General features: G+C 36.1%; 4 protein-coding genes across 4 annotated transcripts; 1 reads left to right on the top strand and 3 right to left on the bottom strand.

Annotated features, from left to right (window-relative positions):
* Positions 1-5308: 5308 nt before the first annotated feature.
* Positions 5309-6469, top strand: LOC125191628 (universal stress protein PHOS32-like). The gene is made up of 2 exons (XM_048089022.1): positions 5309-6075; positions 6281-6469. The coding sequence occupies exon 1, from the start codon at positions 5309-5311 to the stop codon at positions 6065-6067; it is 759 nt and encodes a 252-aa protein (XP_047944979.1). The 3' UTR covers positions 6068-6075; positions 6281-6469.
* Positions 6470-6643: 174 nt separating this feature from the next.
* Positions 6644-10705, bottom strand: LOC125197444 (T-complex protein 1 subunit zeta 1). Its single transcript, XM_048096185.1, has 15 exons — positions 10484-10705; positions 10320-10383; positions 9865-10000; positions 9215-9366; positions 9079-9126; positions 8833-8925; positions 8624-8730; positions 8421-8535; positions 8248-8334; positions 7914-8118; positions 7633-7727; positions 7403-7471; positions 7146-7253; positions 6949-7067; positions 6644-6825 (listed from the first exon to the last, which is right to left on the bottom strand). Exons 1-15 carry the CDS (start codon positions 10615-10617, stop codon positions 6750-6752), a joined length of 1608 nt encoding a protein of 535 aa, XP_047952142.1. The 5' UTR covers positions 10618-10705; the 3' UTR covers positions 6644-6749.
* Positions 10706-14819: 4114 nt separating this feature from the next.
* On the bottom strand, positions 14820-15893 carry LOC125193352 (zinc finger protein CONSTANS-LIKE 3-like). The gene is made up of 2 exons (XM_048091125.1): positions 15380-15893; positions 14820-15244 (listed from the first exon to the last, which is right to left on the bottom strand). Exons 1-2 carry the CDS (start codon positions 15764-15766, stop codon positions 15011-15013), a joined length of 621 nt encoding a protein of 206 aa, XP_047947082.1. The 5' UTR covers positions 15767-15893; the 3' UTR covers positions 14820-15010.
* Positions 15894-19173: 3280 nt separating this feature from the next.
* On the bottom strand, positions 19174-21564 carry LOC125195614 (receptor-like protein EIX1). The gene has a single exon (XM_048093747.1). It carries the CDS (start codon positions 21562-21564, stop codon positions 19174-19176), a length of 2391 nt encoding a protein of 796 aa, XP_047949704.1.
* Between the last annotated feature and the right edge of the window lie 2121 nt (positions 21565-23685).

The following is a 23685-nucleotide window of genomic DNA, read 5'->3' on the forward strand; positions in this document are numbered from 1 at the left end:
GCACGGGAAGGACTTCAGCAACGAGGAGGTCCGGAAGGGGTGGGAACGCACCAGGGCCGCAGTGGGCCGTTTTACGAATTTGTACGCCAACGCCCTCCGTCAGCTCAAAAGTGGGCAGACTGAGGACGACGCCCGGAGGATAGCCGCGAGTCAGTTCCCCTTGGAGGGGAAGTATAAGGAGTTCACCTTCTGGGAGTGCTTCTTGTTGCTGAAGGACTCGGAGAAGTTCCGGGCGGGGTGCGACGCTGGGTGGCCGAAGAAGCAGCGACTTAACTATAGCGGCGACTACAGCGGCAGCAGCGGCGGATCCCACGACCTCCCCCCGGATGCTGAGGAGTTTCCATCCCCTCCTTCATTTACTGGTCGCCTCCGCCCGGTTGGACAGAAGCGGGCGCAGCGGGCTGCGAGGGGCGGATCCCCCCTATCGCCCCGCGAGGTCCAGTCCTCCACCCTCCCAGCCGCCCCACTCGCGTACACTCTCCATTCGCGTAACCAAACGCGGGCTCAGATGTTACAGGTCTTCCGAGAGTGGAAGAACGCCACTGACCCCACGGAGAAGAGGATTCTTTTCGAGATGCTCGAGAGCATGCGTGCTGATTTAGAGATCGCGACGAGGAGGCTGGGGGGTTCCGACGTGGGCTCAGATACCACGGGTGGCGGCAGCGGCGGCGGCGACGGCCACGAGGAGGGCGACGGCGACGGCGATGAGGAGTAGAGAGTGGCGGGGCTCGGGTGTTGAAGCCCTTTTTTTTATAAAAAAAATCATGTACTTTTTTTTTAAATCTTTGTACTTTTTTTTAATGGAATGGATTATTTTTCCCGTATATGTGTCGTAAATTTAATTCCGTATATCGCAATTTTAATTCCGTAAATGTAGTATATTTTGAATTGTTTTTATTGCGGCTGGCCTATGGCTGGCCTAAATCTGACGTGGCAGGTGGTTTTTTTAGTGTTGCTGACGTGGCAGAGGAGAGAATGGCTGGCATATGGCTGACCTATGGAGTTGATATCCTACTTAGTTATGTATACAGCATTCTTAATCAAAGAATAAATAGGCCTAATTGTGTTAATTTACTGCTCTCTCCGTCCCGCTTAAGATGACACGTTTTCCTTTTTAGTTTGTCCCAACTAAGATGACACATTTCCTATTTTAGAAATTTTCTCTCTCCAATTAATACACCCAACAACTTCTTCTCACCCCTATTAAAATATTACTCCCTCCGTCCCGGATAATTCGGATCACTTTGACCGGGCACGGGTTTTAAGAATTGTAATGAAAAGTGGGTTGAAAAAGTTAGTGGAATGTGGGTCCTACCTTTATATATTAGTTTTATAATAAAATGTGAGTAGGAATGAGTTAGTGGAATATGAGGTCCACTACCAAAAATGGTAAAAGTGAAGTGAGACAAATTATGTGGGACGGGCCAAAATGGAAAACTGGGACAAATTATCTGGGACGGAGGGAGTATCTTTCTTTCTCTCACTATTTTAACACTTACACCCACTTTTTCTCTCTCCAATTAAACACTTTAACCAATAACTCCTAAAATCTTGTGCCGGCTAAGAAATGTGTCATCTTAGCCGGGAGGAGGGAGTAATTAAATGTTAAAGGGCCTTCAATTTGCCCTTTTTTTATTAGTACCATAATATATTAACTTGGCAGCCGCCTGCAACTTTATACACACGTGAGTTAATTATTTTGGTTTAAACCCACTAACCAAATTATGTATGTGTATTTGTAATTTTTATTGTGCATTCCGTACATATGCATTTAAAATTCTAATTGTTTTGTATAAATATAGTATGTCACCACACACCATCTTTATAATCAACTTCCCCAAGTGGCAAGATCCATTGTACCCCAATCTTGATGATTATGTTTTGTCTTTCATTAGTCTTGAATTAGTACTTAGTGATCTACGGATTCATTGAACTATATAGTTTGAATCAAGTGATTAGCCAAACAATAAGTACTCACATAATCTATTTATTTAATTAATTTAATTATTATATTGATTCACACTACCAATTATTTTTGTTATGATATCTAGAAACTTTCACCTAACTTCAATATATTTGTTATATTTTAATTTTCATGGAACTGTGTATATTTTTAATAATGTGATGCGGTTTTATCATTCATTTTTGTCATGAATTATATAAGTCTTATTCAAATATGTCAAAAATCTATCAATTGTCATGAATTTGGTTCAATAGTTTCTTCTCATTTTCTGAAAGACATTATTTATCTTCCACTAATTTTCAAGAAACTTTGTTAGTATATTATTACTATTATTACTATATGGTAAAATTTTAAGGCCTACAAATTCGAACTTATATGTAAATAATATGAAAAAAAATATTACAATATTTTAAGGTAAAAATTTATCTTTTTATCAGTCAACTCCAAGAAATTGGTATGAAATTTACTAATTATATTTAGGAATTTAGACTTTTAGTGGACTTTCTGTTGAAATTGGAATGAAATTTCCTAATTATATCCCATTAATTTGCTATTTGGATATTAATATGTAAAATCAAAACAAATAATTTCTATGTTGGGTTTTTCTATGTTTCAATTCCTAACTTATCATAATTTAAAACACATAAAAGTTATTTAAAGATCTGCTATTTGTAAAACTTTTATGTGTTGGACAATTTGGACTAATTATGTATCTTTTATGAAGACTAGATTCGTTGCTCATGAAATAGTACTGATTAATGATTACTCGATCTTTTTTATTAAAATTAAATTTCTTACGTCACTTATTTCACGTCATCTTATTCTAGAAAGGAAACACTATTAAAATTAAACAAATAGTTAGTGGATAGTAATTGATATAAAAATTATAACACCATTATCTATGATCCAGGAAAATACTCAAGGTTGACTGATATTCAAATAAAATTTGTTTTATTTACTTACGCGCTCGTGAAAAAATGCTAGATAACTGAAAATTTAATTTGACAATGAATAATGGTGGAATGCCATCTGTAATTCTGTATACATTTACATCTTAATAGTTATTTTTTAAAAATATATAAATATTACGAGCTATTTAATAGTTATTTTGCCTTTTTGCGACAGTAAATTACTAAAATTAGTTGACCTTAGCTTCTTTCCTCAAATTATACAAATATAGTTACAATATCTATAATTGAAATTATTTCCCACCATACAAATTGCTAATTTAGAAGTTGATTAAATTGTCCCCAAAATCTATGAAATTATAATATAGAAGTAATTAACTATTTGGTGGGCCCATTAGTATTCATTCTGTCGTAGCACTATTAAACAAGTGTTCAAATTACTTTACGAGTTCTTTTTTTATTATTTCTGTTAATTTTCTAATCATGTTATGAAATTCTTAGATTCACACTAACAGATATATACACTCTCCCAAAAATCCGTAAAACAACGAAGTTTTTCCGATGAATACAATTAGAATGAAATTATTCCAAAAAAAAAAAAATTGTTGTCTAGTGGACCACAACAGAGCCTGAACTCTTTTCTCTTTAATGAAGTGATCGAAACTCATCCTTTACTAATAATATTTTAATTACTTTTTTAATCTATTTCTTTTTTACTTTGTTAATTTTGTATTAAAATCTGTAGTGAATCTAAATTGCATATTTTTTTGAAACGGAGGAGTACAATAAAAAAATGTTCGTACAATTGATCATATGATAATATCAGTGTATTCGTTGAATGGGTTAATGGACAAGGCCATTATAATCTATGATACATAGAAATTGACATGTACTCTCTTCGAGTCATAATAAGAGTCTTATTTTGTCATTTGGATATGTTCCAAAATAAGATATTATTTCACTTTTAGCATAAATAGTAAGTAGGTTTTACATTTAAACAACTTATTCCACTCATATTTTATTATAAAACTAATATATACATATATATAGGGGTGCGTTAGAATGATAACTATAAATATGGTGATAACCTAATAACCTATCATTTAATGGGTCAAAAATATCATTTTTACTAAAAATGATATTTATACACTATAAAATGGTAATTTTTCAGCATGCATACAATGATACTTTTATTCCATAAAATGATACTCCCTCCGTTCCAAGATATTAGACCCTTATTCATTTTTGGGGTGTCCCAACATATTTGGACCATTTCTATTTATGGTAAAAATTTACTTCACTACCAACTCCACTTACACCACTAAACAACATCTCCTAAATTCCTATGCCCAAAAGAAAGGGCTCTAATATCTTGGGACGGAGGGAGTATTATGTTCTATAAAATGATATATTCCGTCCATAGAATGATAGATTATTAGATTATCACCATAAATATGGGTTATCAATTATCATATGATCACATCTATATATATATATATATATAGGGTTTTGATCTATGAAGACCAGATTTAAATACAGAAACACAGAACAAAGTCATACACGTAGGGCATTTTTAGGTCATAGTTAGTTTATTTTTAGGTCATGCTAACAAAGTATAACCTAAAATGACCTTAACATGACATAAATCCAAATCTTATAATATGACCTAAAACTACTTAATTCCGACCTCCGTATTTTTGGTTAATTATTGACCATTAAATCATCTAATCTTAGGGCCAAGATTTAGGCTGCATTTCTGGATTTAAATGCATTCTTATTTTGATCATCTCATCTATATTATATATATATACATATATATATATATATGAGATTCATATCCCACTAACTTATTCAACCTATTTTTCTTTACATTTTTTAAAATCCGTATCATAATCAAATACTCCCTTCGTCCCAGATAATTTGACCCAGTATTCCATTTCGGGCTGTCCCACATAATTTGTCTCATTTTACTTTTACTATTTTTGGTAATGGACCTCATATTCCACTAACTCATTCCTACTCACATTTTATTATAAAACTAATACTTTAAAAGTAGGACCCACATCCCACCAACTTTTTTAACTCACTTTCCATTAAATTTCTTAAAACACGGGTCAAAGTGTCCCAAATTATTTAGGAAAGAGGAAGTAGGACTCCTATTGCATGACGGATAGAGTATTTTATATGGACATATTATCACGTAATATATTTACCTAATCACAATTACATAAAAATTTCTCTCACTTCATAACTTTATTACGACTACTAACTACATGTAACATGTGTCTGAACCACTGAATTTTTACTCGAACTAACTCTCCCGCCTTCATCTTCGGACCAATTCTGTTACCACCACTCCTCCTTACTTCTCTCCCAATCTCCCAACAAACAACTTTCCCCCAAAAATTCCACAACCACACCCCCACAATCTCCGATCATGTCTTCACCGCCGGCCGCCGCCGATCCCCCAAAACTCCACATCCAGCCCGTCCAAGTGAACACCTCCTCCCCTCGCTTCCCCCCTCCCCCGGCCACCCCCAACTCCATCTACGCCTCCTCCTCCTCCTCCCCCTCCCTCCGCCGCATCGCCATCGCCGTTGACCTCAGCGACGAGAGCGCCTTCGCCGTCCGGTGGGCCGCCGACAACTACATCCGCCCAGGCGACACCGTCATCCTCCTCCACGTCCGCTCCACCTCCGTCCTCTACGGCGCCGACTGGGGCTCCTCCACCCCCACCAGCGCTGGCGGCTCCGGCGCCGGAAACCCCTTCACGAAGTCGTCGGCCGGCGGCGCCGCCGCCGCGTCGCCGCCGCCGCCGGCGGAGGAGGAGGAGGTCAACAGGCTCACGGCGCGGAAGGCGGGGAAGCTCGCGCAGCCGCTGGCGGAGGCGCACGTGCCGGTGAAGATCCACATCGTGAAGGACCACGACATGAAGGAGCGGCTGTGCCTCGAGGTGGAGCGGCTCGGGCTGAGCGCGGTGATCATGGGGAGCCGCGGGATCGGGGCGAAGGCGAGGGGTGGTGGGGACGGGAGGCTCGGGAGTGTGAGCGATTATTGTGTGCAGCATTGCGCGTGCCCTGTCGTGGTTGTGAGGTACAAGACACGGGACGAAGACGAGGACGAAGCGACCGAGGAAAGGGAGAGAGAAGATGAGGCATATGAGTTCCATGATGCCAATGATCAACTCACCAAGTGAATTAAGAGGTTCATTTTCTCTCTCTTAAATAATTAATTAATGTTTTTACGTCTGACAAACTGAGTTGCGTTTTGGTCCTTAATAAGCATAAGTAAAAATTAAAGATCTTGGATCCTCGTAGTTACATACGTGAAAGATCTTATGTTACAAACTCGTATTCAACAACTTGATATGTATTATCAACTGAGTTGCATTTTTTTTTATTTTTTGCAGTTATCTCGATGATCGAGCTTGGATTTGTTTGCTTCAAATGCTATTTGATCATAATATTGTCCTGAAGAAATTTGGAGCTTGAAGAAATAATTTTTTTTCGTTCTTATACATATACAATCGGAAGATAAAGCCATTTCCATGTTATCTTACAATTTCATTCTTGTATATTGTATTTATATGTTTTTAACTTTCGACATTCATTTAAATCTTTAATTTGGAGATGATTTGTACTCGATGAATATTATCAACACTATTGAGTTAGTAGTTGTTTGCTATGGTTTTTTTATTTAGTTCAGATTGATCATTATCGGTAAAATGCCTTGAAAAAAATCAAATTAACATTACCACTTTCACACTGTTGAATAATTTCAAGCAAATTTCATAGGAAAAATTCAAGGGTTAACACTTACATAAAAAGCTAACTATAAAAAGATCTGTGTGATTGAAAAAACATGAGAAGTCACTACAACTAGCTTGGTTTCCGCATGTTACGACCGGCACGAATCACCTCGTCCACGAGTAGCAGCTGCGACGCAATCACAGGCCTGCATTTTCACCAATCAGTGTGAGAAACGGAGCGAAAATGAGGACATCAGCACACAGTCAAACAGTCGGAAGTGTTTTACCAACTGAGATACTCGTCTCAAACAGTAAGTTTCTTGACATACCCGGAGTTTATAAGCTGGCGCTTGACGGAGTAGTTGTCAAATATGCCCTCCATTTGAGGGTCGATCGGTTCTCCCGTGTGAAGATTAAGTCCGACCACATTACCCTTATCGTGTTCTCCCTGAAGAGAATGAGGCAGTGTTGAGTGATGAATAACATTGAATTATCACAGTTTGGAAATATCAGACAAAATATATACCGTGAGGTCAATAATCACATCCTGGGTGTCAAGACCTGAGTTTTCAGCAAGTATCTTCGGAACCACAAGAAGTGCATCGGCAAAAGCTTCAACGCCAAGTTGAGCACGCTATTCAAAGTTTTGACAGCATCAGAGCAAATCCCACAAATATGTTTAGATTAATGTTGGATTAATCCCAGAAAAGAGACAGAAAAGAATTATGAGTTCAAAGTTTTGTTTTAGATGAATGGATTTGCACAAAATCGAAAATCACATACTCCTTTAACGGTTTTCTTCACTTCATTAACCAGGTATTGTCTGGCTGCCACCTCAAAAGCCCCAGCACCCTGTGATACGCAGAAGAAAACTCGTTTTAATACATGAACGAGATCGTAGGTTTATTGCATATACAACAAATGAGGTCAACTCAGAAACTTTAGCACCATCGTGGATAAAGGAGTAATAGCTCACTTAAAATCACAAGCATTCGACATATTTATTAACTCACAAGTACAACAGCTTCGTCTTCGATAGTATTTTTCACTGCCCTCAGACCGTCACGAACAGCATCCTTAATCTGAGCAATTGTATGATCATTCGGCCCTGCATATTTTTGCAGGGTGCATTAGTAGTGGATACTGGATACCCAATCAATATAATCAAAGTTTCAAATGCAACTGGATACCGGTGGGACCATGGCGATAGAAGTAGAAACAATGAACATTAAAGGAAGCCATAGCCAATAGGCGTCAATACACAGAACATATGAGTATGAGAAACAATAACTACCTTTAATGAGAATTGTACAGGAGTGGGGGTTTTTCACATTTTCCACGAACGTGTACTTCTCTTCACCTAGTACGTGTTCATTGACCAAGCCAGCCCAACCGAGGCACTCAGGGGTTAAGTCATCGACTGAATTGACAGCCTCTCCTCCACAAGCCAAAACCAATCTCTCCATGTTTCTCCTTTTCGCCCTTCGCAGAGCAATTATCTAAAAGTTATTCAATAAACCAGCACGAGTAGAATTAGGATACAAAGTTATGAAACAATTTTTCAGAATAAATTCATCAAAAAGAATTATTAAAATCAACAATAAAATACAATGAAATCATCAACTTACTCCAGCTCGAGCAAGAAGATCCAATGATGGAGGATCAATTCCTTTCTGATTAATGACAGCAAAGTTGCTGTCATTGTCAGCACACACCTGAAAGAAACATTAGGGATTATTATCTTCGGAATGGAAATGTTGTGAATGATTAGTCATCCCAATGGTATGGGGGGCACAAGAACCTTGTTTTTTAAATCAATAATCTTTTGGACCCTTTCATCAACAGATCGCCTTTCTGCAGCAACCATTGCTTCTCTCTGTTCTGCACTTGAGTAAAAGAATCCTGCATTTACTTCACTGAACAAAATATAGTCAGTCTTACAGATCACGGAATCAATAGAACAGAACTAGCATAAAGCAAGCGAGCACAACATGCCACAGTTACCTTTTCTCATACTCCAGCGACACATTACAAGTCAAAATGTAACAATTCTCTGCCCGGCGTTTCATATCTGGATGCCTTGAGCCATGGTCAAGAACAAGACCCTCAACCTAGATGCAGCAGTAAGATAATGACTATGTACAAGTACAAGCAGGCAAATATGCAAGTCCAGTTGCCAACTTCAGTAGAAGAATAAATAATAAGTAACATACCAAGCGAGTATCTACATCAAACTTGTGGCGCATATGCATTATCTCAACCATAAAGAGATCAATAGGCTCTTCAGCCTTGCGGATGCAGAGAACCTGCAACAACATGAGAACATCTTGAAATGAAGGCAAGTAGCAATTACTTCAGAGTTCAGATGAATTAATGCAACTTAGCTACTATATAATGTATCAATCTTCTCAATGATAGGAGGATGTGAAAAGAAATTAACATTGAAATTAAGAACTTACAGCATTTACAACAATGTCAGTTAGTTGGTCAGCCAATGACTCGTACAACTGCACAAGAAACAAACAGGTATTCGATGTGTGAGCCACTGTTTAAGAGTTATATTCATTACTCAAAAATAGAGAGGTTGACGAAAACCTTCGTCCTCAATGCTGTTCTTGCCACCATCTTCAGTATCTCTTTATCAGGTTCGGCACCCATGACTACAGGAGTCTTAAACTTTTCAAGAAACTGGAGTGTTGCTCTTTTAGCTATTTCAAATCCATCAACTAGAACACGTGGATGCATTCCTACAACAAGATGTTTAAAGTTTCACCATTCATGTTCACTAAACCAAAATTGTAACTATTTCAAACATATTTTGGTAAGTGTCAGTTTCTTTAAAAGCCTTAACAGAACCAGATGACCAAAAAATAACCATCATTCATGTAGAAACTATTATGCCGTAAAGAGTTCACAGAAGGCTTTCACAAACACCACTAAGAGCTTCCAGTTACACTAGTTTTCTTTTTGGGAGGAACAAGTTACTTCAATACTCTACACTAAAAGGTAATCTTGCATTAGATTGACCAACGATTCTAACAATTTTATCAGTCCCATGCCCAAAAGCACCTAAATTAATACAGTACTTACAACAATAAGGAGTTATCCTGAAATTTTCACTTCCATTATTTCCATATTCTGAAATCCGAGCTTCCGTAATTAAACATACTCATATTAAACAGCATTACACTGGTAAGAGATCAGTCTGTACAAGTAAAATTCTTAATACCGTTAATTCAGCTCACCTTCGTCTATGTACCGCTCTGATTGCTTCATGAGCTCGCCAATAAAGATAACAGTAGAAGTGGTACCATCTCCACTGGTTTCATCTTGAGCAACAGCAGTCCGAGCAATCATTATCGCCGTAGGGCTTTGTATTTGCTGTCATTAAAAAATTTATAATAAGGAATCCATACCCTAAAATTGAAGCTGTACATATACATATACATAATACATTAGTATTTCTCCTATTCACTTCCAAGCTGAAATTTCCACCTTCAATTCAAGTAACAAACCTGAGAAATTCCTAAATTATTCCTTCCTATGAAAGATAAACGTAATCCAAGCTTCATTATAAAACATAATCACCACACAATAAATTGAAATCAGAAATGCGATTTTCATTCAATCAAAAACTCCAAATCAGTGAATCACACGGTCGAAACGCGAAATGAGAAACAATCAAGGATGAGAAACTAACCATCTCCTTCAGGAGAGTGTTTCCATCCTTGGTGAGCTTAATATCTCCCGCGCCACCAACAAGCCTGCAAATACCAAATCCAAATCAACTAGATCCAAATCAACTAGATCCAAATCAATTAAATCCAAATCGCCAAAAAACGCACGCAGAGAGATGAGAATTACATTTTGATAGTTCCTTTAGGGCCGAGATTGCTTTTGAGCACATCCTGGAGGCCTTTCGCGGCATTGATGTTCATGTGAAGAGCGTGAGACTTGTTCAGCACCTCCGCGTTCGGATTCAGCACCTTCAGCGACATCGTATCGGTCTACCTCTCGCCAGAAAATCGATTGCGACGGAGCTAGCTGAGATCGGAGGTTCAAACTAGGAGTTTCGAGAGAAGAGTGAAGAGTGAAGAGAGGGGTTTCAAATCTAGTAGCTGGGCCGGGCCGGGCCGGGCCGGGCCGGTGTAAATGGATATTTGATTCTACTGCGCGGGTTGAATTGGATTGGCCCAATGGGCTTAGCCCAATTTGATAAAGTCGAGTTTTAAATTTGGGTGGGAAAGAAGATATAAAAATATGTACAGATAATAAACACGTTTATAACTATTAGCAACAAATATGTATAAAAAGAAAAAAAAATAATATTGCAATTTAAATTCTGCACCGCATACATTAATGACACATAAATCAACGTGAAATACCCATTTATATTCTGATATACAAAGATCTTAAAAGTTATCCTGCTTGACAAAAAAAGCACAAAAAAAATGAGGTCCAAAATTAAGGAATATGTATTGAAAATGACCAATCACCATCTACATAATATCTTGTTTGAAGGGGTTGTTGTGGACTTTCAATAGGTGCCACCTCAAAATCCAACCATCAATTTCTTCCACACTTCTTTTAGCAAGTTACATCCAACAATTCTCCACCACATACAACCCATGCCCTAAACTCCACCATTTTTTATTCTATGGAATTTTTTTGTATTTTATTATTTTATTTTCATTCCGATTTAGTACTCAGTCCATCCACGATACGTACAGTGTGGTTCGAAAAAGAATGCACAAGCTTTAAAAAGTACTAAGAAATGTATTTGAAGTGTTGAAGAATCTCGTAAAGAGTACTGAATTAGATAAGTATTGGTTTAGAAGTTTTGAGGCTCGCTTTAACATGGTAGAAGTCACCAGTTCGAGCCGATTACCATAATTACAACATGAATAAGTGGTGAATTCTTGTAAAAATATTGGGTGTGTATGAATGACGACAAAATATAAAGAGTTATGTCAAGAAATGGAAACACCACACTTTTAATGGACGAAGAATAACATAATAAGTACAATATGTGTGTGGATGACAAGAATTGGCCTTGGTCTCCTCCTTGGTCACCTTACTTATAATTACTTATGACATATGTTTTTCATTTATTCAAAATTTTATATTTTTTCATATTTTTAACAATATTGCCTATAAGATGTAATACATAATGAAAAGACCAAGGATCGAATACATGCTCATGTTTATCGATCATCTAGCAACCACCTTCTTTAGCTTAAAAGTTCAAACATCACAAATTTCGATTTTTAGATAGGATTTTGAATGTTAAGAAAACCCACATTGGAAAGTAGAATTGAAAATGAAAAAGTTAATCTTTAACGACTCAACATTAATTTCTTTCAAGTAAGTAATAATTTTAACTTGAATTTCCATGATAATCCATCATTATATTCGCATTAATTATCGCATAGTACTATATGGTTACTTACCACTAATTAGTATCCCTCTTTTTCAATCAAGCCGTGAAATTGACAACAATCTTTTCTTGCAAACATTAAACTCAAACGTCTAATAAAAGTTTTGTCATTAATTATATGATTAACCACCACAAACTTAATTATAATTAAGTTCTAGTTAAGCCTATCGAAATTGACTAGCAAGCAAGAAAACAACCTAATATGTTCCTAGATATTTTTCCATATTAAATTACACAAATACCCCTAGGTGGGCTCAAGAATTCAAATTCAAATTCAAATATACTAGTATAATATCCCAATTTGGGATTAGTTTTGGACCAAGCAAGAAAAGCAAGAGATATGGTTCACTAATTTTGTGGCACGAAGTCATCAAACCTTGTGACATATATTGAACGTTGGAGAATTAAATAGAAGCAATAATTTATGCCACAAAACAATTAATTATTTGACGGTGAGTAAGATATAGATGGCAATAGCCGTCGCATCTAATTTTCTAGGCTATTTCTAGCCATCAAATAAATCTTTTAAATTTTTGGAGTGTATGCAATAATATATTTACAAAGGATATATATGATCGAAATGAGATACTTCACGTGTGCATGGGGTTAATATTCATGTATTTTGGTGGGGGAATTTAATATTCACATCGACACTTTATAAAGTCCACCACACCACCAAATTGTATATACATGTATTTCAAGATATGGATAATAATGTCATTTTTATTTATTTTATGATTTAATATACGATTCTTATTAGTCCCTTTTTAATTTTGGAATTAAAATGTGGTATTTACTATTTGTGTGGTTAATAATATCGATCTATTTTCAATCGAATAAAGTTAGCGTAATTGACACTTTAAAATTATAATGTATATCATATATAAATGAAAAAAATAAAATAAAAAATATTAATGATGCTCACGAGCTCACACTTACTACTAATTTTATTATCATTTAATATACTATATAAATATGGCCATTAATATTATTGTTTTACGATGAATTTTATTATCTCTTTAAAGTTAAAATTACTAATTTTGCAAAGTTCTAATGAGGTGCAAATAAACACGTATTAATGTACGTTTTATATTTGTAATTATTGTATGCACAATACCTAATCTCAAAACGTGATAATCATCACCATATAATTAAAATCATAAATTAGTTGGACTTCGTTAATCGTTGATATCAAATGTTATTATTCTATAATTATAAATCACTTAGATTTATGACTTTTTAAGGCACATGACCCTAAATGTTCAAAAGGATCAGATTACTATATAATGCCTAATTCGGATATAACCTATTTCCAAGTAAAATACAGAATTATTGGTAACGCCCACACCCTATTTGTCACGAAATTAGGTGAATGTTTTTCAAGATATAGTAAAGTATATATATACATGCACCTTTTAGTTTTGGATAAGGCCGAATAATTTAAATTTAGTGTCTACCAAATTAATAAATTATCGTGTACACACAGAGTATTATATATAAAGGGTTGCCTATGATTTATTTTTAAATATTATTTTATGAGTAAAAAGATGTTTCAAAGGTAAAATATTATTGCGTGTATAAAACACATTATTTCATTGAAAATTCAATCTTGACCATAGTAATGAGAATTTTTTTCATTTCCGTAATGTAATAGTATAATGTACTACTATTAAAAAGTTTGTTTCTAAAACAACTTTATCATATACAACGAATGTAAATAACTTTGTGATTAATTTGTGTGAAACACACCAATAATACTACAATTATATAAAGTGATGACTTAATTAAATAACCAAGTTAAGTCTAAAAAAATTGTACATATATATAAGGTGATAATGTTTAGCCGAAAGAGGAATTTCCAACTTATCTATATGTCCTTTCATGACGATTTATGTAGCTGCTTTTTCTTGCATCATTATTAGTATTAAATAAAACCATTGATCTCTTTCTTACATTAATTATGCAAATCTAAATAAGGTAATGACGTGCTGTGATTCAGTCCAACCACTAATAATCTATAATTATAAATTGGAGTACATAGTACTATTAGTATTAAGTAAAAAAAAATTAAATCAATAGTCTTTTTAAAATAGAGATTTGGTATATAAAAGTATTATTTTAAGAAGATCAATAATTATTTCTCATTTATGTAGTTATTCTGATTCAAATCTAAGAAAACATATTTCACTAATTAATCTGTGCTTTTGTTTTGGACAAAATTAGAATGCTATTCTAAAAATAGAAGGCATAACTTTATGTAAAAACTATTTATTGATAGTCGGCACAAAAATGAAACAACCAATTACATATGTATATGTGACAGTTTCGTACCGATGATTTCATTCCATGTCACTAAAATCTTCTTTTTTTCAGCTTTAATCAACGAACATCAAAAGTATAATCTTGTGATAAAAGAAAAGGAATCCAATATATCAAAATACTATTGGTAACTATACATGAACAATAAAGTAGTACTAATATTATTCTCATTTTGTAACTATACAAACACAATAAGTAGTACAAATATTTTTCTTATTTTTGCGGTGCAATAAATTTTTTTTTATCAAACTCAAAATGATAAAATTCCATTCGAATTCACACATTTTTTAAAATGGAAACATAACTCGTGTATAAAATCTCGTCCTGAATATGAACACTTCACTTAAAATGTGACACGTTACCCCAATAAAAAAAATATGAACAATCCAAATAAAGTGGAGGTTTGGTTAATAATATGATGATCATGCATCCTTGCAAGGGAACTCAAGATGAAAATATTTATATACTCATTTAGCCATTACCAAATACAACCAACAAAAATTAGTAGTACAACATAGTAGGAGTAACATAATGATTAAAAAAAAAACTCAAATCCTTTCCTAATTACTATTTCTAAAAATCACAATAATTCTAATTCTAATTCTAACTCGGCGAAAACTTATTATCAATCATCATCAACCGTTGAAAAGCCCCAACGTCAGATTCAGATCAACGTCTCTGGCGCGATAGTCCGGCATTTCATCGCCGACAACCTCTTCTTCCGGCCGGAATTTCCTCACCGCCTCCTCGGCTCTAGCTTCAAACTCACCGCCACTCACTCTCTGTGACTTCGGTTCTCTCGTCGACATTCCTCTGCATACAGAATCCTCCACCTCCGCCACCTCCGCCGCACATATATTTAAATCATCCTATAATACACCATCAAAATTAGTCAAAATTTATTTAACAAAAAAAAAATTAAATTAGAGAGGGAGAGAGAGAGTTTTTTTTTTTTTTTTTTAAATGAACATAAATTTAAAGACCGCGGGCGAGAGTATTCATACAATAATAACAGGACGATCATTCTGTATCCTGCCGCGTTTCCTCGTAACCGCGGCAGCATCCCCGCCGTCGCCGCCGCCGCTGAGGGAGCTCTCCGGCGGCGGCGACCACGGCGTCTCCGCCATTTCCTCCGCCGCCTCGCAGTCGCCGCCGGCTCCCTTGGCGCATCTGCGGCAGGCGGAGTAGGTGGCCTCGAGCCTGGAGCCGGCGGCGGCCCACGGCGTCGGAGACTGGCAGACGCGGCAGAGGAGGTTCCTCGAATGCCGCGCCACCAGAAAATTGGCGGAGTGCACTTTTCCGTCGCAGTCCCAGCATAAGCTAGCCTGGTCCGACTCACAGTGGATCCGCGCCGTTTGTTTACACAATTCACACGATTTCTTCATTTTCATCCCCTTTTTTTTTCCTTAAAAAATAATGGAAAAAGAGAGAGAAGGAATTTTGGAGGTTGGAATGAGAGAGAATTGGAAATGTGTGTGAAGGAGAGAGATGATTTTGTTGGGAAAAGAGAAGAAGAAAAAGAAGAAGGAAGAAGAAGATGAAATTACTTAAATTCAACTTGCAGTCAAACAGCCTCGTTTCTACCTGAAATTACCAGATTGCCACCCTCAAGATGGGAGCACTTGTGATCATTTTTGGCCACCAATATATTATGAATAAAAATATAATTTCCTAATCAATCACTATATGATGAAGCTTCTAATATATGTCCTCTAATTTAAAGCAAAAAAGTAATTTTATTTGTTAGGTTCAATGTCGCGTGTTTATTTGTTAGGTTCAATGTGGCATGGAACCAAGCCATACATATTAATGTAGGTGTAGATAAAGTGGCTAATTTGAGAAATAAAACACAATTAGCCACTCTCCTTTTTGTTGTGATAAGGTTTTCAGTATTGGATGATTATACAAATTCCAAGAAATGAACTTATCATAGTGAATACGGGGCCTCACTATCCATCAATGCATGGTGTTCTTCGACTGATCGTTATTCTCGACGGTGAAGAAGTTACTGACTGTGAACCTATATTAGGTTATTTACATAGAGGAATGAAGAAAATCGCAGAAAATCGAACAATTATACAATATTTGCGTTGTGAAGAACCAAGTAGTAATTCCCTTATAGATTTGCAAGCACTTAAAGCATGAGACAACTCGACCAAATATTTAAGGATACAAACGTTTATATAAGAATGTACGAATCTCATAGAGACGATATGGTACTCAGTTACATTTCAATGATGAGATCGTATGCTTAACAATGAGGTCCAATGTTATTCAAAACCTACCTTGTAGGTTTTCAAAGTTATGATTTATTTCAATTATTAGATACTAAATCAACAAAACAAATTATATGTCTTTGTAAGTTCCAATCCTATACAAGACCCATCTTTTCAGCCATAAACCGACTATAATCTCAATCAAAGATGCAAAAGCATTGTTTAAAATAGTATTCAAGTGTTATTTTTTGCCTGGCCTACAATATTTGAAAAATAGAAGCCAATTTACTAGGCACAGAAGAGAAGGGAATGTGTGGGGAGGGGCAAAGTGGGAAATTCAGGCGGCAAAGGAAGATGCGGCAGATATTTCGGTGATTCGACATGGTACGATGAATGGCGGAGAGAGGTGCCACGTGTCGCAAACGCAGGGGCGCAGACGCCGGATTTTTCTAAGTTTGTGGCCTGTGTTTGTGGGTTTGGATTTTGTGCATCATTTTACTATGCTGACGTGTGTCCCTACATTTCTCCATGATGACGTGGAATTTCCTGAAGATGACTCATTTCTTAGGTGGCACGAAATTTTATACAGCTTTATTTTGTATGTTAAGTGAAAAGAGTAAAATACGTAGCAGAGAGATAATAAAGTGGAGATAAAGTGTTTACATTTTTAGCATTGAGTCATCTTGGTTGGGAAAAAATAAAAATGAAAGTGGATCATCTTCAGTGGGACTGAGACCGACTGATGGAGTACATTTTAAAATTGGAATGACGAATTATTAAATTTAAAATTTTTGTAATTATATCATCCAATGTTTTTCAGTTGCCTAATTGTAAAATTTGAATGACGTTTCTAACTTAAATGATATGGTGTATATGTTCACTAATTAATCTCCATCTAAAATAAAGGTTGAGAGACAATGAGGTTGGAGAAATTTAAAAGTTGAGAGACACTGAGGTAGGAGAAATGAAGTGAAAGAGGAAATAATAAAAATAAATATTTTAGTAATGCGACATTTTTTAGTGTTAGTGTGTTATTGAATGATGTTGTTTTGTCTACATATATATTTTATGTTGACACAATTATCTCGATTTTATCCAAATTATGAAAGTCGAGGTGATGGCGAATTTTACAGACTTGGTGATTTATAGTGCTATTTTTGAAAAGTGTGGGATATACTAGAATTTAAATAAACTTGATGATTTATTTGGCAAAAAAGCATTATTGGATGCCGCGGTTTTGTTAACGTAGATATTTTGGTTGACATGCCCAAATTAAAGGATATAGGATGATTGCTCATTTTTAAACTTCGTTGATTTATTATTCGGATAAGTGTTTGATGGCCTCAAACTATCCCCGGGGCACTTCGGCAGAGGATCGCCACAGAGCCCATCATTCTCGGCATAAGTGGATGCATTGAAGCTCTGAAGTTGAGTACTTGTTGGAATTTTTCCAGACAGATTGTTTTTTGACAAATCAAGAAAACCAAGAGTATATATTTGTGTCAAACTTGTAGGTATTCTGCCAGAGAATTGATTGTATGACGGATCAAGGGAATCTATTAAATCCAATTTTCCAATATCTGGAATTATATGTCCCGACAAACTATTTCTTGATAGATTTAAGGAAGTTAATCCCCTCGTAGCGGAAAAAGATTTGGGAATGCTACCGGTCAATCTATTGCATGAAAATCAATGAGTTTGAGAAGCCTGAGATTTTTCCTATATTCCGATTCGCGGCCTTTCCATTGAAACGATGAATATCCATAGTGCTCATTGTTAGTGTAAGGACATATACCCAAAACATATGGATCAATATATGTTAATGTGGAATTCTCACTAGCTAAAACGGTAAAATTGTTAAAGCAATCAGGTATTATCGAAGACAAATTGTTTATCGACAAATCCAAAACTTGAATACTAATAAGATTGCATATCTCGGGAGGAATATTACCATGCAATTTATTCCCACGAAGGTTTAGAAATTGCATTTTATAAATCCGGCCAATCCAACTAGGGATCTCTCCCGTTAACTTGTTCCCTCCAACATTAATGAATCTTAATTCCTGGCAAAGTCTCAAATTGTAAGGTAGTTCACCACATAAATCATTACCATGCATCTGAAGTGAAACTAAGAATTGGAAAATGCTGTGGATTTCAATTCATTGTGATTCTTTTAAAAATTTGAGCTCTTGAAAATTTATGACAATCAAATTGTGAATGAAATTTGTCTTACTCTCTATGCAACACACTAGAAAGGAACAATAACTGTCTAATATAATGATTTTGTAATATTAAACAATAACTATGCAAATGTGGCTAATTAAAATATATACATGACGAAGTATCGATAAAGGTAGGAATAACATTTAATTAAGGCATCAGAACAATTTCTAAAGCAATACACAGTTCTTCATCCTTTCTTCTAGTACTATCCACGAGCTTGTCCACCTCTATTCACAAATAAAAAAAAATGAATAGTAGTATCTTTTTGAATTAAAAAAAATATATTTTCAAACGAAAAGGGAGAAAATTTGAGAATGGGAAAATTTATTGAAGTTAGATGTAGTAATATTACCTGCATTTCAACTTCGTCTCCATTTGAATACAAACACAGCAATCCTGACGTAGAGCCAATCTCCAGCATCATCAAACAAGTTGAAGAATGCGATTCTCCATGATTTCTTCACTATGAATGAAGCAATAACTCCCCAAAATCCAAAGATAAAACCGAAGCCTATTGATATGCCCACTTCTTCCATAAATGAGAAGGTGTTGCCATCTTTCTCATCCACGTTCTCGCTTCGATTAGTGGTGGGTGGCCTCAAGCTATCTCCGGGGCACATTGGCAGAGGGTCGCCACAAAGTCCATCATTCTCGGCATAAGTGGATGTTGTGAAGCTCTGAAGTTGAGTACTCGTTGGAATTTTTCCAGATAGATTGTTGCTTGACAAGTCAAGAACACCAAGATTGTGTACTTCTACCAAACTTGTAGGTATCTTGCCAGATAGTTGGTTGTGTGACAGATCAAGAGAATCTAGCGTCTCCATTTTACCAATATCTGGAATTATATCTCCCGTCAAACTATTTCTTGACAAATTCAAGGATCTTAATCCCCTCATCATGGAAAATGATTTCGGAATGTTCCCTGTCAATCTATTGCTTGAAAAGTCAACAAGCTTGAGGCGCCCGAGATTTTCCGAATACTCGAATTCCTTCCCTTTCCATTGAAATGAAGAATATTCATAGTGATTTCTGTTCTTAAGTAATAAGTGCATTACACCAAAAAGAACTGGAAGAATATTTGTGGTATCCTTACTAGCCAAGAAAGTAAAATTGTTGAAGCAATCTGGAATTATCGAAGATAAGTTGTTTATCGACAAATCCAGAACTTGAATTTTAGTAAGATTGCATATCTCGGGAGGAATACTGCCATGCAAATTATTTCCACGAAAGTTTAGAAATTGCATGTTATACAATTGGCCAATCCAAGTAGGGATCTCTCCAGTTAACTTGTTCCCTCCAACATCAATGATGCTCAAATTTTGGCAAAGTCTCAAATTGTAAGGTAACTCACCAGATAAATTATTACCATGCAATTGTAGTGCAAGGAGGTCAAGTTCACCTAGAGAGCCAGGAATTTCACCGGAAAAATTGTTGTTAGCCAAATTGAGGGAGTACAAGTTCGGCATTTTCTCCCAGCACTCGGGAACCTCTCCTTCCAACTGATTACTAGAGATGTCGAGGGCGTTAAGCTGATCGTAGTTAGTTTTGCAAATGGATGAAATTGAACCCGAGAACATATTTCCACTCAAGTGAATACGATTAGCATTGGCGGGAAATAATGGTATAGGACCTGAGAATTGATTGTAGCTAAGATCCATATACTCGATGGAAGAAGATGAGAGATTCGGAAATGTACCACTTATTTGATTGTCGGAAACGTATAGCTCTATTAGTGAAGATGAAAAACTCCACAACCAACTCGGGGCTTCATCTGTTATATTGGCACCACTGAGATCAAGTGATGATAAATTCCTCTGAGTTTGGATCCATTTTGGAAAAGATGGGCCCACATTGCACCTGACTAAAGATATAGTTTCCAACCGAAAAGGAGGACTCCAATCAAGGGGAATATCCAAGATCAATGAATTGAAGGATAAGTCAAGTGTCTTTAACTTATCAAGCTTGATGAAGTTGGATTCGGAGACTAAACCTTCCAAAGAATTATGAGAAAGATATAGATCTTGAAGCTCGGAGAGTTGGCCAATGCTTGGAGGGACTAAACCTGTCAAAGAATTATAAGAAAGGTCTAGAGCTCGAAGCTTGGATAGTTTGCCAACGCTTTGAGGAATGGAGCCGGTGAAGTTATTGTCCCTAAGGTACAATTGTGTTAATGAAGAAAATGCTCTCAGGTCAGGCAAAGATCCATTGAGTTGGTTATAAGACAAGTTCAGTAATTCAAGTGATTCCCACATAGAATCAAGTATTGAAAGTGGTACATAACTCAAAGAGTTAAAAGAGAGAACGAGCGAGCGTAGGTTGGTAAGGTTCCCTAACTGAGGAGGAACGGTCCCAGAAAATTTACACCGGCTAAGATACAAGTCTTGTAGTTGATTCATGGAACCAATGAATTCCGGGATTGGAATGCCTCCGAAGTCTATCCAACTGAGGTCGAGAAAATTCAAATGATGCAACTCAAGCAACGTAGCGCTGACCTTACCTCTCAAGTGTAAGTAATTGAGTTGGAGGGCGATGACGTGGCTAGTGGTGTTGCTGCACTCAACGCCATTCCATTCGCAGCATTCGTCGCTTTGCCATGAGAGAACACCACGCTCGTCGATGAGGCCATTCTTGAAGCTGAGAAGAGCTTCTCTTTCACTCTCTATGCATCTCACTTGTCCATCTCCTGAAACAAACACACAGAAGAGAATAGCAAGAACAAATTTGGGTGCTATTGTTTTATCAGAAATCATGCTTTCTTAATAGATATATTTGTGTGAGGTTGAAGAAATATCAATTTGGTGGGGCTTAAATAGCCCAAAACATGTTTGTATGTTTCTCCTCATTACAAATTCTCTCTTTCACACTAAGTAGTGACAAAATGTTTGGAATTGCTGCAATTGTGCTTATAAATCTTCTTGTAAGAAAGGTACAATGCAGATGTGTCAAAGGGGCAAGACAAAATGATTCTAGAATATATGTGGCTAAGTCATATATTCAATATACAAAGACAAAAAAGTCATGATCAGTTTGACTGATTCATGGTAATTTGGTGTCACAATTGAGCCTAAAATAAAAGAAAGAAGACAAAATAGCAAAGCTGAGTTTGACTATATTACATATCACTGATAAAATACTGAGGAATTAATAATATGTTTGCGAGAGAGGCCATTCTCGAAGGTTAGAAAGGCTTTCTCGTTATATGTACTTTGCGCTGAATATGTAATATATTTGGTTCATAAGATTGAATCTTACAATTTATTTCTGGATGGATAATTCTATAATAATAAGTTATAGTCATCTCCCTCCAACTAAAATAATCTAACAATTTAATCTTAAATAGATAATCAAACGATAACGAATCATGACAATCGAACGGCACCTATATAGACAAAAATTTAGCTTTGGAGCTATCTTCCAAGACCGGGGACGTGGCACGATTTGTAATAGTGGATGCTTCAAATAGGTCGCGCAAAAGTGTCTATTCTCTCAATTGTGACTAAATCACAGTATCAATATGAATCAAGACAATGAAAGTGTGACAATGTATAATGTATAATGTATAACATCATCTCTACATACATGATAAAACTTAGGAAAAACACTTAATTTGACAATTGAATTACATGGATAACATTGACAAAAGTAGGAAAACCACTTGGGAATAATAAATCACAAAGCTTGTCCATTGATTAAGCAAATATATAGCTCTTCATCCCATCTTCTTCTACTATTCACGAGCTTGTCCACCTTTGTACACAAAGAAAGATTGTTTAGTATCTTGAGAATAATAAATCACAAATTATGCATTCAATTACCAAATCTTAATCAATTAAGCATGACAGTTAATATTACCTTAGCATTTCAGATTTATTTCCATTTGGATACAAACACAACAATCTTGACGTAGAACCAATCTCCAACATCATCAAACAAGTTAAAGAATGCAATTCTCCATGATTTCTTTAGTATGAATGAACCAATAACTCCCCAGAATCCAAAGATAAAACCAAAGGTCATTGATATGCCAACTTCTTCCATAAATGAGAAGTTGTTGTGGTCTTTCTCTTTCATGCTTCCTCCTGGATTAGATATGGATGGCCTCGAGCTATCTTTGGGGCACTTTGGCAGAGGGTCGCCACAAAGTCCATCATTCCCGGCATAAGTAGATGCAGTGAAGCTCTGAAGCTGAGTACTCGTTGGAATTTTTCCAGATAGATTGTTGGTCGACAAATCAAGGACACCAAGAGTGTGTATCTCTGTCAAACTCGTAGGTATCTTGCCAGAGAGTTCGTTGTGTGATAGATCAAGAGAATCTAGCATCTCCATCTTACCAATATTTGGAATTATGTGTCCTGACAAACTATTTCGTGATAGATTCAAGGATTTTAATCCCCTCATAGTGGAAAATGATTTGGGAATATTCCCGGTCAATCTATTGCTTGAAAAATCAATAAGTTTTAGAAGCTCAATATTTTTCCTGTATTCCGATTCTTGACCTTTCCATTGAAATGTTGAATACCCATAGTGCTCATTGTTAGTGCAAAAACATAAACCAAAAAGATATGGATCGACATATGTTAATGTAGTACTGTTACTGGCTAAGACAGTGAAATTGTTGAAGCAATCGGGTATTATTGAGGACAAGTTATTTTTGGACAGATCCACAACTTGAATATCAGTAAGATTGCATATCTCTGAAGGAATGCTGCCATGCAATTTATTTCCACGAAGATTTAGAAATTGCATTTTATACATTTGGCCAATCCAAGTGGGGATCTCTCCTGTTAACTTGTTCCCTCCGACATCAATGAATCTCAATTTTTGGCAAACTCTCAAACTGTAAGGCAATTCACCAGATAAATTATTACCAT

Source organism: Salvia hispanica, chromosome 6 (genome assembly GCF_023119035.1).
Source record: "Salvia hispanica cultivar TCC Black 2014 chromosome 6, UniMelb_Shisp_WGS_1.0, whole genome shotgun sequence".
In the NCBI taxonomy this organism is placed as follows: Eukaryota; Viridiplantae; Streptophyta; class Magnoliopsida; order Lamiales; family Lamiaceae; genus Salvia; species Salvia hispanica.